The 16022-nt window shown below is 34.0% G+C and overlaps 1 protein-coding gene across 1 annotated transcript in view; it reads right to left on the reverse strand.

Moving 5' to 3' along the window:
• Positions 1-3408: 3408 nt before the first annotated feature.
• LOC129228069 (5'-deoxynucleotidase HDDC2-like) overlaps positions 3409-16022 on the reverse strand; it is a 33571-nt gene continuing 20957 nt past the window's right edge. The window contains exons 5-7 of the mRNA XM_054862704.1: positions 6339-6407; positions 5686-5824; positions 3409-3549 (exon numbers count right to left, since the gene is read on the reverse strand). Coding sequence (XP_054718679.1) covers positions 3458-3549; positions 5686-5824; positions 6339-6407 — 300 coding nt within the window. The 3' untranslated portion in view covers positions 3409-3457. The remainder of the gene's footprint in view (positions 3550-5685; positions 5825-6338; positions 6408-16022) is intronic.

Here is a 16022-nt window from a genome sequence, read left to right on the forward strand (position 1 = left end):
TCGGCAAAACTTGGGGGGGGGGGGGGGGGGGGGGGACAGCATTCTAATCTCATTCATCAATTTGTGCTTAAGTATAAACAAACATAGAATCTGAAAACAGAAAGCCCAACGAGCTAAGTCTGCGCGCATGCGCAGTCACTGTGGCAAATTTGTGATATCCGCGATTTAACGTCTAGTTGCAACTGTTGGATATGTTTAAGTCTTGATTGAATTTCATTTAATAAGACAACTTTGGAATAACTGTTAGATCTGTTCTAACCTTGCAATTGCAGTCCGAGATAAACAAACCCTATGAGCTGAGAGTAAGTACATAAGAATTTAAGGAAAATTAGTGATTTTCAAACTTCAATTACTCCGGCACCATGATGTCCCTGGGGGTTGAGTTTTTGTATATGTACTCAATGGCCCCCCAAGAATATGTATACAAAAAATCATTACCGTAGCCCCCCGGGGGCTGTGATAGAACCTCGGGAAGGTACAATTTGGGGGGTAAAACCGAGGGGAGAGGGGGTCAAATGGCATATCAGTAGGGCACAAGGAATGTGTGTGCGAAATTTCAGCTCGATTCCTTTTTTCGTCTGGGCTGTAGCCCTGTCAAAGAAAGCGAAAACTTTTTTGAACAGCGATTTTATAACTTTAATACATCCTCCCCCTGATGGTCCAGGGGATTGTATTTTCGTTTACAGCGTCAGGGGCCACTAGAGATTGAGTGTACCAAAAATCAACTCCGGGGGTCTTCATGGGCCTGAGATACAGAGGGGTGAAAAGAGAATCCCATATTTAACTAAGTATAATCTGAAAAATCTCATTATTTCTCAAGTCAAATTTTATTCAAAAATTCATGAAATGTGATCTCATTGGAATCCAAACTTGAAATTTGCACAGATAAAGATAAAATACAAAGTTTTTTGGGAAGTTTAAAAAAAAAAAATTCCTTGTATGTTTTGAGAAATTTAAATTTTTAAAAATGAAACTTTTCACATTAGTCACGTCACATAGCATATTAAACAGCAACTAATGTACTTTACAATGTTTTTTACTAAATCTTTCCATCTGTATTTGGTGCTGAGTTATCGTCCATTTTATGTTAAAGCATCCATGAAAAAAAAGGGTTTTTCCAAAAATCCAAGTCTCATAAATAAAAAAATAAAAGAGATAAAAATCGAAAAATTTTAAACTTTTGATAACCTTGAAGGGCACAGTCAATAAGCCAAATTTCAAAGAAATCCAAAAATGTGAGTGAATAAATCTCAAATATTAGATCACTTGACATGGAATGACCCTATGATCCGTTTTAAAAGTAAACTCCTCAGTTCTTTGCGTATGTCTTACGTCAAGATTCTTTCATATCAATTTTTTTTGAAGCAAAACCACCCGCTTGACCAAGATTTACAAGTGTTTAAAATTTCCCCGCAAGTACTAATGTTAAATAACATATTTCAGACTTTATTCTGGCAGAGCCCGATTTACCTGTTTAGGCCTTGGGTTAAACGCTTTTTCGAGGCCACATGTAGTCAAACCTTAGAAGTTGAATAAAAAAATTTTATCTATGGTAAAACCTATTTTAGTCATTTAGGAGCCCTTAAAAAGCAGGTGCGCCAAGCCACGACCCTGTTGGGGTATTCGGTAATCAGGCGCTGCATATAATACTGGAACATTCGCTCTATCAATTTCAAAGGGATGAGTGCTAAACACTGTGCCTGTTTTTGCATATGATAACAAAGACTACGCATTACTGAGGTCCCACAATATTAAGTTCATCACAGTGTAGTGCATGCTGGAGATTGTGGGTTCGATTGTGACTGGTACTGAAGAGTACCAGTCAAAGGTTTCCTTCCGTTTGGAATGCAAACTCCATTCTGACTTGAGTTAAAATGTGCCTTGTAGCATATTAGATACTATAAAACAAGGCAAATTGCCGAGATTATTGTTATCATTAATTTTTAAAGTTGCTTAAAACAGAACGAAAAAATTCTCATAAAGAGATGAAACATTGGAACTGTTGAAAGGTTGTGTTAAGCAGAGATTCAGACAGCTGAACATAAACAAATACGTATAATATGAAACATGGGGACAGACATACAGCAAGACATAGAGAAAAGTAGTGAAGCCTGATAAACAAGACTGCGGCTCTTTAAATAGAATAGAGGGCAGATTTTCGGCATCCAATGATGTTTCACAAATAGCAATAAGCTTTCTCCTAAGTCCGATGGTGGATTAAAGAAGAGATTTCGCGAACTCCGTGGAAAGCTGCAAATGTCTCTTCTAATAAGATATAAGCACAGTTCTTTTAAACCAATAGAGAAAGCGATTACATGCAACAGGAACAAGAAATCCTCATATTTCAACCAGGCGACTTACTTTGTACTTCCTTTTACATAATAATGAAAGCGTTGTAATTGCGAAAACTATTTTGCTCAGATTCTAAATTTTCATTTTACTCAACCCCTCTTGAATGTTGAATGGTTCGGAGATAACGAAAGGCGATAAATTAGCAATATTTTAATTTCCAATTTGGCAATATATCATCAAGTTGGAGACTAATTTGGCGCTTCTGGCGACATTTAGCAAGCTATCCATTAAATTGAAAGACTGCTCTGTACTTTTTTGCACTAGTTCATGACAAACTAGGTGTGTTCTCATTCAAAGTTCTTTTTTGCTGTGCTTTATAACGTTGGATTACTGATTATTTGAATTTTCAGCGCAAAGGTATTTATTCGTTATTAACATATGATATTGCCAAACAAGTAATTTGTATGTAGCTTTGACCAAACATGGCCGCAATGAACAAAATGAAAATTGATCCCCAAGATTTAAAATGAGCCAAGTGACGTCGGGCAAGATGATGAGCCCGGCCAGATGACGAATGTCTTATTTTTTCCGTTTTCCACAAGGAAGCAGCATCAACTGGCTCTCCTATCGGCTATTCGTTCAGCAACAGCATAGAGACGCTGAAATAGCCATTTTTTTTTGGTTGGTACTGAAGCTCCGATTGTTTACCGCTGCCACGTTATAACTTTTATTCATGTTTAAATAAGCTCTGCCAGAAATACAGTCATGATAGAACGTTTCTTTTTAGTATTTATGAGTAACATAGCTTAAATGCTGTGCATTACCATGAATAAACGTCATGCTTAATTTGATACTTTGTAAGATGTAAAAACATAGTTATTTTTTCTAAAAACATGTAACATATTCAAAAGTTAAATTATGTCCAACCTTTTTCAATGCTGTCATCTTGCCCCAGTACTGGGGTAAGATGACGATTTGTTAAGGTTATGAAAAAATAAAAATATCCTTCATTAATTTCATTTGAAAACTTTACTATTTAGGAAAATTGCATGTGAAATAATAAAATACTGGGGCTAAAAAAATTCTTTATTAATTGATTGAACCAAAGAAAAAAAAACACATACATTAAAACAACAAAAATAAAACTGGAACAATACTACATATTTTACTTTTTATCTGTATTTTGCACAGAACTAGCAGTCCGCATAGATTTTAACTCCTCAACCCACTTCATAATAGCAGAGTTCTCAAAAGTTCCTAGAAAAGAAGAAAATTAAAAGCATTTTTCAAAATTAGACCAAAATTAGTACCTTCCCTGTAAGCAGCAATTAAAAGTTCAAAAAAAAAAAAAAAATCTAATGGCACAATAGCCCATGGGGACCAAGGCCTACTGTGCCCATCTGTTTTTAACTTCCTTTTACAAAAAAGGAAGTATTGTATTCGCGAAAAAATTCACCCAAAAATCGGCTTTAATTTCCATTTTGCTCACCCCCAAATGAATGTTGATTTTTTTTTCAACTCGACCACACGTGGATATGTGCCTAGGAACGTGCAGACACCCGAAATATCCATTTTGACGATTCCCGAGTTAATTACAACGAGTTTTCTCATGACGTCTGTATGTACGTATGTGAATATATATGTTGCATAACTCAAGAACGGAATGTCCTAGAAAGTTGAAATTTGGTAGGTAGATTGCTAATGGGGTCCAGTGTGCACCTTTTTTTGGTTGCATTTGTATGCTCCAAAGGGGATCTTTTGCCCCTTTTTGGGGGGAAATCATTGTAAATTTCGATGTAAACTCAAGTAGTTTTATAATTTGGCGGACACTTGGCGACAAATTTGGCGATTTTTAATTTTTTTTTTAAAATCTGGTTTCAATTTGGCCACTGTTGGTGATATTTAAGGAGTAAACTATTGAATCATATTAAAACTGCCAATAATGAGAAATGATTGGAGTAAAAGGAAGTCATTTACTGAATATACCATGCCTAGCGTTCAATCTTCGAGTTGAACCGAACCATTGCTTCGGTCACTCGTCTGGTCTGTGCTGATTCTATCTTAGCTACTAGTTTGTTTCGCACTCTAGGCTTCCTTAAGAGGTTTCCCATCTCCCGCTCACAGGGTTGGCCGGATGGACCCAATGGTTTTTTTTTGAAAAACCCATTTAAAAAACCCATTATTTAGCCCACTTTTGGGTTTTTTAAAACTTTTGTAGAAGTTTTTAAAAAAATTAATTAATTTAAATACTTTCACAATTTAAATTAATTTTTATTTGTTCTTACTACAGACAATGGACATAAAAAATGAATTTTTAACTTAAATAGTATTTCTTAACTCTTAACGTCATTAACAAAATGCTTCAAAGATTTTAAATAAATATAGTTAACTTTTTTCTTTAACTGGTCAATAAATAACTCAAATTATCTTGACTAAGTCATATCATGTCTGATTTTCCCAATATTTGTAGATTGTACAGAAGAAACTACTCTAGCTAAAAGGCTTTGATGTGAATTATTTTCTGCAAACCCACACGTCACAAATCTCGAATAAACAAGGTATATTTTTTAGAAATTAACAGGTTTTACAAACGGTCGGACAGAAAACAGAATAGGATGTACAGTATTTTCATTATCTTACGAAAAAGTTTAATATTTCTTAATCTGTACACAGAAATAGAAAAACAGGCAACATAAAATTCAAAGAAATGTCTTGATTAAGCTGGAGTTCAGTAAAAAGGGATTTAAACTACTTGAGGTTCTATAGTATTTTTGCGTGACTAAATGAAATACAATAAAGTAAAATGCAGAAAAAAAATGTAGTAATTAAAAACGGACGAACGAACAATAGATTTTATCACTCGAGAAGTAACTTTGCCCTAACTGTTGGTAATGATGGAAACCAAAAAATCTGAAACTTCACCATTCTTGGGTTCTGTTGTCTTTTTTACTTTTCTTCAGAAAACGCTGAATTTTCCAGCTTTTTTTACCCCAAGACAATTTTTGTGCTTTGTCCATAAACTTACGCTACAATATGCTACAAGCACCCCACATTTTCCCTAAAAAAAGACAAAACCCCACATTTTTAAAAAAACCCAGCTTTAGTTGGGTTTTTTTGGGTTTTATTTAAAAAAACCCAAAAAAACCCTGGGTCCATGGGCTTTTAAAAAAAAACCCGGGTTTTTGCCAACCCTGCCCGCTCAGTCACTTTTCTATGCCGGGCTGATGAGTGCTAATAAGCACGAAACTGCAGTCCTCGGCTGGAAATGACTGAGCTGGCGGTGTATTACATGTATTTCTGCTTTAGCTCTGGCTAATGGGCGGTAATTTACTGAATATCAAAGTAAATGTTATTGTTATAAAAAAACTTCAATTTCCACTAAAGAAAAATCACCTTCAGTACTATCGAAAAATCCCTGCAAGCTGGTGGAATGTTGAGATTCTTTTTCATATTCATAAGCCTGAAGAATCATATCAAACTTGTCCAAATCTTTTACTGCTTTAGCTTCAGCAGTTAGCTGTTCTTCATATTCCTAAATTAAAACAGACAAAAACAAGTGTACAATGAGCAGCAAAAGCCCAATGTTTGAGAACATAAAGTAGTCAAGACTAGTAAGTAGATGAAAATTTAGTTTGAGTGTTGAAACAAAAAGGTTTTGCAACACCTCAAAGGAATAAATTTAAGTCATGTATTGGAGAAACACAAGGTTGGTGTTGTCATTAGCATTCCTAGCATTGCAAAAGCAATTTAGTGTCAGTACTTACAAAGCCAATACTAATATTCATAAGCATTTCATATAAAAGTTTACTGTGTTGCAAAAGTACAGAAATCGTAAGAATTCAGAAACTTTTTTCATACAAACACTTATATTTAAACAGTTTTATATTTTAGTAGACTCAAAATTACACTTAATTAAAAAAAAAAATCACATAAAGCACATTGAGCTCAAAATTTTTTCATACAACAGATTTCAAATGAATAGATATGTATCAAATACAGCATTGAATTTTGCACTTCCAAATTTCAAAGTTTCAAAATAAACTTACTGTAAATAGATCCAAAAACTCTTGTCCAATATTCTTTGGGACCAAATCTGCCAGCCTCTTCATGGCTACCTAAAATTACAAAAAGTAAAATGACTGAAAATTTAAAATTTTGCTGGTAGACAGCCGGGTGCCAGAAATTGCATTTATGTACAAAATATTTTAGAGGTACTGTCTAACCACGGATTGTATGGAAAGGCAAACATCTGGTTTACACGCGGAAATGGAAGCAAATATTACTTTTCAGGGATGTCAGATTTTGCAGATTTATGTTAGCCTCTAACTTAAGCAGAGTCTCATTCAAATGAGCGGAATACGCACATAAAATTTTAATTTCCCCCCTCATTCAGATGGAGTCGCCTTAACTGGATGTTTGCCAATTCCATACAATCTGTGGTCAAACAGTAGGTGTTTCTTCAAAATTAACTTCTGTAAAGCATATCTTACATATTTGTAGAGTGCACGGGCCCTAGGCATGAAGCCCAGAGGCAGCCTTTTCATGCCGCAGACCCGGGTTCGATTCCCGGTTGGCCGAATTGGACCCAACTGGGTTGGACCCAATGGGTTTTTTTGAAAAAACCCATTAAAAAAAACCCATTATTTAACCCACTTTTGGGTTTTTTAAAATTTTCTGAGAAGTTTTTTAAAAAATTAATTTAAATACTTTTACAATTTAAACTTCATTTTTATTTGTTCTTCACCACAGACAATGAACATAATAAATGAATTTTGAACTTGAATAGTATTTCTTAACTCTTAACGGCATTAAAAATATACTTCAAAGATTTTAAATAAATGTATTTAACTTTTTTCTTTAACTGGTCAATAAATAACTCAAATTATATTGACCAAGTCATGTCAGTCTGATTTTCTCAATATTTGTAGATTGTACAGAGGAAACTAATTTAGTTGAAAGGCTTTCATGTGAATTATTTTCTGCTAACCAACACATCACAAATCTCCAATAAACACAAGGTATATTTTTTAGAAATAAACAGATTTTTCAAACGGTCGACAGAAAACAGAACAGGTACAGTATTTTCATTATCTTACGAAAAAGTTTAATATTTCTTACTCTGTACACAGAAATAGAAAAACATGCAACATACAGTTCAAAGAAATATCTTGATTAAGCTGGAATTCAGTAAAAAGGGATTTAAACTACTTGAGGTTCTACAGTAGTTTTACATAAAATAAAATACAATTAAGTAAAATGCAAAAAAAAATGTAGTAATTAAAAACGTACAACAGATTTTATCATTCGAGAAGTAACTTTACCTTAACTGTTGGTAACAATGAAAATTAAAAAATCCGAAACTTCACCATTCTTGGGTTTTTTCGTCTTTTATATTTTTCTCCAGAAAACGCTGAATTTTAACTAGTTTTCCAGCTTTTTTTACCCGAAGACAATTTTTGCACATTGTCCATATACTTACGCTACAATATTCTATAAGTACCCCACATTTTTCCTAAAAAAAGACAAAAAAACCCACATTTCTTTTAAAAAACCCAACTTTAGTTGGATTTTTTCGGGTTTTATTTAAAAAACCCAAAACCCTGGGTCCATGGGCTTTTTTAAAAAAACCCAGGTTTTTGCCAACCCTGCCGGTTGGGTACGGTGGATTCCGCCTGTCATCTCATCAGTGAGTTGATAAATTAATATCAAGAGTACTTCGGAAGTAAACCCTCAGGATTACGCATCCAGTTGACCACTCGACCGGAACATTTGCATTGCATCCCAAAGTCCTTGGTCTCGTGAACTGGGATGGGCACAGTAGGCCTTGGCCCCCCATGGGCTGTTGCACCATCACGTTTAATAGTTTATGGGCCCTAGGCAAATTCTTTCAGGAGTCATACCAATTCCACGAAAACTTCGGGGATAACCCAAGTCTTGTTGTTGGTTTTATAAATTTTAGGTAAAACCTTAAACCATTTTAATGCATGGGGATTTTGACTTTTGCTGATAACAGTAAGCTGCAATTTACAGGTGTCTGCAGCATTTGCACAAGTTAACAATTAAACTCTTTAGCAACCTAAAAACTGCCAGGATGAATTTCTTATGCAGTAACAACCTTGTTTCGGGTGTGTTGAAAATTTGATCTAACATTAAGTTTGAAGAACGTCCCCCGTAATTTGCAGCGGCTTTCTTATTGGCTGAAGCTTTGCACCATAAAGTCCAGCCAATTAAAAGCTCTATCTCTGCTAGAAACAGGCAAACCATGAGACAAAGTAAGAAACAGCAACGTCCAAAAGCACAAATTGCAGATTACTGCAGACACTAAGCCAGGAAATTTACTAAACCAGAAGTTCTCAAACTGGGTGCCGAGAAGTGTCCGTGTTATTAATTGGTATGTTAGGTGGGTTCACCAAATTAGGCCATTCACATTTTTTTTCGATACAACGCAGTGAAAATTCACTAGCTTATAACTTCACCATTATCAGAAAACCTAACTGATGATAAAGTAGACCTCAAGATTCAGAAAATTTTCAAAAAACTTGGTAGCCACCAGTATTACCGAGTTTTGAAAACAGCGCTAAAGGAATGGTAACAAGAAATATAAATTACATTAATCACGGAAATATAAGAGGCATTGTTGGGGGCTCCCGAAGCAAATGGCTCACTCCATCCCATTTTAGAGTTTTATAAGGAAAACAAAAACATTAAACCAAAAATAAAGTAATGTACACTAGGGCTGGGCGATGCATCAAAAACCGGTGTGTATCCCACATTGTTAAACCGGTTTAGAATTTTTCTCTAAACCAATGCAACAATACTGCTCCAATGTACAGACACCGGTCCAGGTTTGCTGCTGTTTGATCTTTTCACACTAATGTTAATTAACAGAGTATCAATCCAATCTGGTTTAAAAATGAAGGTGTGAAAAGTTAGTCCTTCATTTCTCCCAAAAACATGTCAGAATTGCACATTTGTCTTAGTTATAGACTAAAAATATGTTGATGAACTAGTAAGTTTATCATGCAGTCACTTGCCAGAGAAAAAAAAAGCAAAATTTAACGAGCAAAATAGCAACAAAAAATGCAACATGCATTTTGGTGTTACAAGAACTGGAGTTCCTACCACAGATGCCACACGGGTTGGTAACTTGTAGTGTCACCGATCCCTTTCCTACCCCCATCAAACAATTTTTATGAATGTATTATGCAAATATGAAATTGACATAATTTTCAGAAACAACTCTGTTCTATTTTTGTGGCATAGCCAAAGTTTGGAAGACAAATAACTGTGAATCCATTTTATGCAAAATTTATCCCAGATGATATATGTAACCTCCACCTGCAATATTGGACACATTTGTTAGATTAAATATAATTGAAGATATATTGGTGGAGATTTCCAGAATTAAAGTATTAAATTTTTTATAACAATGAAATTCTCTTTGACTGTCACCCAGGACGGCCCCCCTCCCCTCTCTTGCTACTGATTACAAGGAACCTTTTTTTAATGCAAGAATATTTGAGCTTTTGAATGAAGTGCATAACTTTGCATTCATTTACTTACATCTTTTTACATTGAAAAATCAGGCTCATTGAGATCTCAAAACTTGTCGCTTTTAGCACGGCTTTATAATTTCATGATTTTTTTTTTGATGCTGAAATCTGTTAATTCGTATCTGGCATAAGATATTTTTATACCTTGTATATATTTTGTAAAACTTAAAAGTTAGTTTAGTTTAAAAAACTTACATTGTGATGCATCGCTACTTCGTGATGTAAGGTTGGCAATGCATCAAGATGTAGAAAATCCTACATCGCCCAAACCCCAGTGTACACAATACTATGGTCCCACAGTGGAAACAAAACATAAAAAGAATCCCCCCCCCCTCGAAAAACAAATTCCGTTAAAATCTGTTTGTAAATCACTGCAAACACCATGGCAGTAAAAATCAACATGAACTTCTCAGGTAACTAGCTTAATGAAAAGAATTTAAAAAAAATTTGCACAAAGGGAATAGAAAAAAGATTAGATAAATATTTGAAATTCTTTGATAATTATGATTTTTTTTTGAGTGGCATAAAAATAATTAACTACAAACCACCCTCAAGAACCCCTCCAGTAACATACAATTTGGCATTTACCAAGAAAATATTAAAAAAAAACCTTTCTGCATTATTTCAACTAAGAGTATGACCAAACATGGCTACTACGTCCCATACAGAGCAGCCATGTAAAGATGATTATAAAGGGAAAATGATCAAAGGACTGGCTATTTGGCATATATTTTAATCTGATGCGATTGAGGATTAAAAAATTATAACAGTTATTCGAAAAAATAGAAACTAGCCCCTGTTGTGTAAACTATTTTCAATGGAACATATTCATAATCGATCTCTAGTATTAGCATCCACATTACAGCAGAAATAAAGGATATATAGTTTGTAACTTAAGTACATATGCTATTTTCAGAAATTTGCAGATTCAGTCCACAATTCAAAAAAATCATAAAAACATCTTTTATTTTACTTAAAATATTAAAAGCAACTATAACAAACTTTTGTAAATAATACTAACGAAATTAAAGTTCATTATAATAATTCAAGATTTCAAGAGATGAAGTTCAAAGCAAGACTAACTGAACTAAAAGCAAGAACAAGAGCTCAGAATTTTCAAATAACAAGAAACTAAGTTAAACAGACAAGCAATATATATCAGTTTCCAACTGCAACACCTACAGTTAAAATTAAAGTTACATTAAAGCTGAAACATAGTTCATAGAAATAGTTTATTTCTTTGTTTTTAATGATGTACAGGATTTATGGGACAACATGGAACATTGATTATGGCAAAGAAATGATTAAAGAGCGGGGGGGGGGGGGGGGGCTTGTGTGGTCAAAAACAAGTTGCCTTTTCAAGTTTTAAATTAATTCGTCTTCCTATTTTGACGATTTTCAGAATGAAAGCTGTTTGAGTTAATCGGGAATCAAATAGGATTGGAACGACCTTCGAGGATTTATGTAAAAGAACATACATTATGGTGTTTTTTTTTTTTGAAAAATGCCACAATTTATATAATATTTTCATACTCTCAGCACAAGATTTAGAGCAAAACATAACTGTTTTAGAAAAAGAAGTCAAAAAAAGTAATACCTTATTTTTCTGCCTATTATTGCGGGTGGTCTATAATCAGCAGGTCCTAAAATCGGCCTGAAGAAAAAAAGCTTCATATAATTTGCGACGGCGTATAATATGATGTGAAAAACTAAAGTTTGGATTTAATATACCATTTGAGCAACTAAACTGAAAACGTAATTACTTTGAAAGCATAATCAAAATTGAGCTGAAATATAACCTAAAATATGATTTATTTTTGAAATCATGATTATAGTATGCCAATTACTTGAAAAACAAAGGGTCAAGACAAAGGAGCAAACGGTCTAATCTTGTGCAAATGGCTTCTTCCTTCACTGTATTCTTGTTTATTTTACATGGCCTGAACTGTGTAAGAGCAGCGTTTCTTAAATTGTGTTCCGCGGAACCCCAGGGTTCCACGGAGCTCTCTTATGGGTTCCACAAGATGTTTTCTTTTCACACCTTTCTAGTTTCTTTTAAAAAAAATGAAAAAATATTGTTTTTTTCAACATTGAAAGAAACTTTCGTATACTGATCTGAGCATCATTACCCATCACGGTTAGCCACTACAGAAATATTTTTATTTGTCGTCTAAAATAATGCAAATGTTAGGCTTTCAAAAATTGCCTGAAATAGTATTTTCAACAAATTCAAATTTCAAGAGTGTTCTCGGGGGGGGGGGGGGGGGAAATGGAAGATTTCAACTTCGAAATTTTTCTGAGAGCAATCCCAACACGTTCTCCGCACATAATGTCTTCAAATATAGCCTGAAATCGATCAACTTGGATTTTAAAATCTGGGAGAAGCTATTTATCCCTAATATCACCACAGACAGTTTAAAAGTGACTTCATAGTTGAAAAATATTTCGGGAGGGCATCTCCCAACCCCCTTTCTATTCCTATAAAATTACCAAATATTTCCTAAAATTACGATTTTTGAAGCAATTCCAAGTAGTGCTTTTGATACTAGCCACTTTCCTTGCATCTATGGCAACAGTTGGAAGAACAATTTCAATATTTAACGAGTGAAGACCAATTTAAGGAGCAGAACTGGTCAAGGGTCTAGATCTGTCCAATGTCAACACACAGTGACAGCAAAGTCTGATTTTTAAATAACTAAAAAGTTGTTGAAAGTAAGAATCATTTTAATTTCTAAGGTTCACAAACTTTTTTTGTTTAAATTTCAGTGAGTTATTAATACCATTGTAAGTAAAACACATCAGTATTTCTTTTCCTAAGTAAAAAAAAAATATTTCACTCATATACCTCATGCATAAACTGAGGTTATCTCTTTCTTGCAAAAATAATCAGAACCACAAATATATGTGTATTGCTATTATATTACAATAACAAATAATATTTAGTAGGCATCAATTTGAATGATCTATAATGCAATAAATGTACAGTACAACCTCGATATCTCAAATCTCTCGGGACGGGAAAAATTTTCAAGATATCAAGTTTTTGAGGTATCAAGGTTTTTAAAAATTACACCAGAAACTCTCACAATTGCACACATGTACGCTTTATGCATTTATATATGTATTATGAGACCACTTTGAATTACGATTAATAAAGTAGTCTTCAAAATTTTACTAGATTTGAAATTTTATAATTGTCGAAAGTGCAAAGGAAGAGATTTTGAAATGAACAACAATTTCAACTTGGTTTTTTACCTAAAAATTTAAAAATTCTTATGTTCAACTAGTAGCTCCCGACATTCAAAAACTTTTCAGCAGCCATTTTGTAGGAGTTAAAAAAGCAGAAAGATGAAAATGAGGAACGCATTTTCTGCTTTCACTTGAAAATTGACTGGCGAAAAATCAACCCCTTTTCCTCAAACTGGACAACATGTTCGAGAGAAATGCACAAAGATTCCAAACTCTGGGGAAAACACAGCACCCTTTTCATACCAACACTCCCCTATTATCTTGCTTCAATCCCCTAATCACAAAGTTTCCAAGAAGAGAGATGAAAACTGGTCCCTGGAACTGATTTTACTACAAAAATTGCCGAAGAAAAAAGACAACTGAAACTTGCTTCTGTGCAAAAATTTCGTCATATCAAGGGTTTCGAAAAATAAATTTCGAGATAACTGTGGAAAATACATAGCGGTTTTTATATAAAATGCAGGGGAAAAATATTTTTGAGACTTCAAGGGTTCCGAGATATCAAGGTTCGACTGTATTTAATTAGCGATTAAATTACAAATAATCGTGATAGTCTCCTTGAGGTAAGAATCTGGGCAGTCTCCGAAACAGAATACTGATGCTTACGCCACGCAAACTATTCACGAACAATCAGGGGTTCCGCTAATCAAAGAAATTAAGAAGCGCTGCGTAAGAAGAACATTCAAGCAACGTAAAATAACCAACATACAGGCAGGCAGCGAGAAAGAACATGCAAGCTTTGTAAAATAAACAACATTCAGTCCACGAACGATTTCTATTGGTGAATACTACTGTTAGTAGGGGGGCATACTACATTCCGTGGGAAATTTCGTGAGGAAATTGTGAGACCAATTCTATTATGTTCCTTATAGCCTGTGTAACTATGCCTCACCGGGTGTTTTGCTTGAATTTGTGTCAGACGGCCTGTATGACGTCATCAATCCAAGATGGCGTCTGTAATGAGTTTTTGCAATTATGACTCAATTTTTGGGTATTTTGTGATAATTTTCTGGCGAATTTGCTTGATTAATATTCTATTACTTTTTTATTTTAAGTTGAAAGGAAAATTTTTAATTTATTTGTTTATTAACTCATTTAAAAAAAATTCTGAAGTCTTCATTTTTGACTTTGGCATTTAGAATAAGCGGGTTTAAAAGTACCTCGGGTGGGTTTTTGCAGTTAAAAATACTGTCAATTTTCAGGCTAAAATCATTAAACATTAGTACAGTCGAACCTCGTTAATTCAGACACGCTTATAACGAATTACAGCTAAAGCGAACTACATTTACGATCCGTACTTACACTAAAACTATTTTTTTTTCAAATAAAACGAGCTACTGTTGAGACAAATTCACTTTTAAAGTCCATTTGAGTTCGTTTTAACAAGGTTCGACTGTATAATCGTTTAACAGAATTTCTTATAACCTGTATAATTACGCCTTAAGAGCTTTTCTTGCATCTTTTAGAACGCACGTTTCATTTCATCAACGCAACTTACGTTCATGCAGAAACTGGGGAAAATTTACCAACAGTAATCACCATGGATATTGGATTATACAAACCAGTTTTAAAACTTGCCCTGTGAAACAAAAACTTGTACAGGTCTTGACGACAACTTGACTGAGTTATACAGTGAATCTGTAGTGTCAAAATTTCTTGCAGGAAAGTGTGTTAGACAGGCTACAGAAGCACATTCTGCACTAAGGGTTTCATTACTTAAATGTTACCTCCATGCTTTTTATACACACAATGAAAAAATGGAATTTCAATGCGATGATAGAGTGCAAAAATTAATTGCTTTCAAGAAAAAAAGTATGGTGAAATTAAAGAACTTTCCTCAAATATAGTGCAGATATTACTAGATTTTAAAATGCATGAAAAACATGAAAGATTTGAGGACACAGAATCAATTGGAAGACCAACATTAAAACTTGCTTTGTTATACATGCATATGATGGATACAATGTTACTTTTATATGGTCTGTTAGATCAGGAAATTGGGAGTTACACATTTCTTCATTCGAAGGTTTCGTTCCCTATTTCTTTGCTTTGAATTTAACAAATTATGCAAGTATGATATCATGGTACTTGACTAATATGAAGCGTCTTAAAGTAAAGCAACAAAATCTTCGGAATGAATTCATGGAAGACAATTGGACTGTTAAAAAGTCTTTTGTACCGTTTTGTGCTTTAGGGTCAGACGAAGCTTTGGAGCAAGAGAAAATGAGTATGAAAGTAGTTGGTAGAATAGTAAATACATAACTCAATAGAAACATAGTTTAGCGTTAAAGAGTAAACACTATCATTTGACAGGATCAAGAGGAAAGCGACTACATGAAGATGTGCAATGTATATATAGTGCCATCAGAATATCAACAAGCCCTATAATATATGAAGGAAAAAACTTATTACCACAACAAAGTCTGAACATAATGAAGCCATACAAACAGATGTATTTAACGCATTTTAAGCAATGGTCGTGACATGTACGCCACTTTCAAACGAGAGAATTAAAACTGAAAACACGCGAATATCTGGGCCCCAATGAAAAAAGAAAAGCTAAATCTATGTAAAAATAGCACGAAGAAAGTTGCAACAAATATAGCTGCCACTGTTCTACAGTTAAAAGCCGATTGTTATTTAAACTTCTGCTAGTTGTATCGAGGAGTCGAGCAAATATTGATTTAAAAACATCGTATGAATTTTAGGCTATTCCACAGTCTACGTTTAATCTGGAAGGGTATAGAATATAGATAAAATTGTCCCAAAACAAATTAAAGTTAATGAAGATTTTAGAAGAATGTGGCTTAGAAAAAGTAGACAGCAGCATCGAAGATTCTTTGCCGAACCCCATGATAGACTCAAGCATACCGAAGGAAATGAACAGAGAATCTTACAGTTTTGCTGTTCTTTATGGAATGGCACAGC

The sequence above is a fragment of the Uloborus diversus genome, chromosome 8 (assembly GCF_026930045.1).
Source record: "Uloborus diversus isolate 005 chromosome 8, Udiv.v.3.1, whole genome shotgun sequence".
Taxonomy (NCBI): Eukaryota; Metazoa; Arthropoda; class Arachnida; order Araneae; family Uloboridae; genus Uloborus; species Uloborus diversus.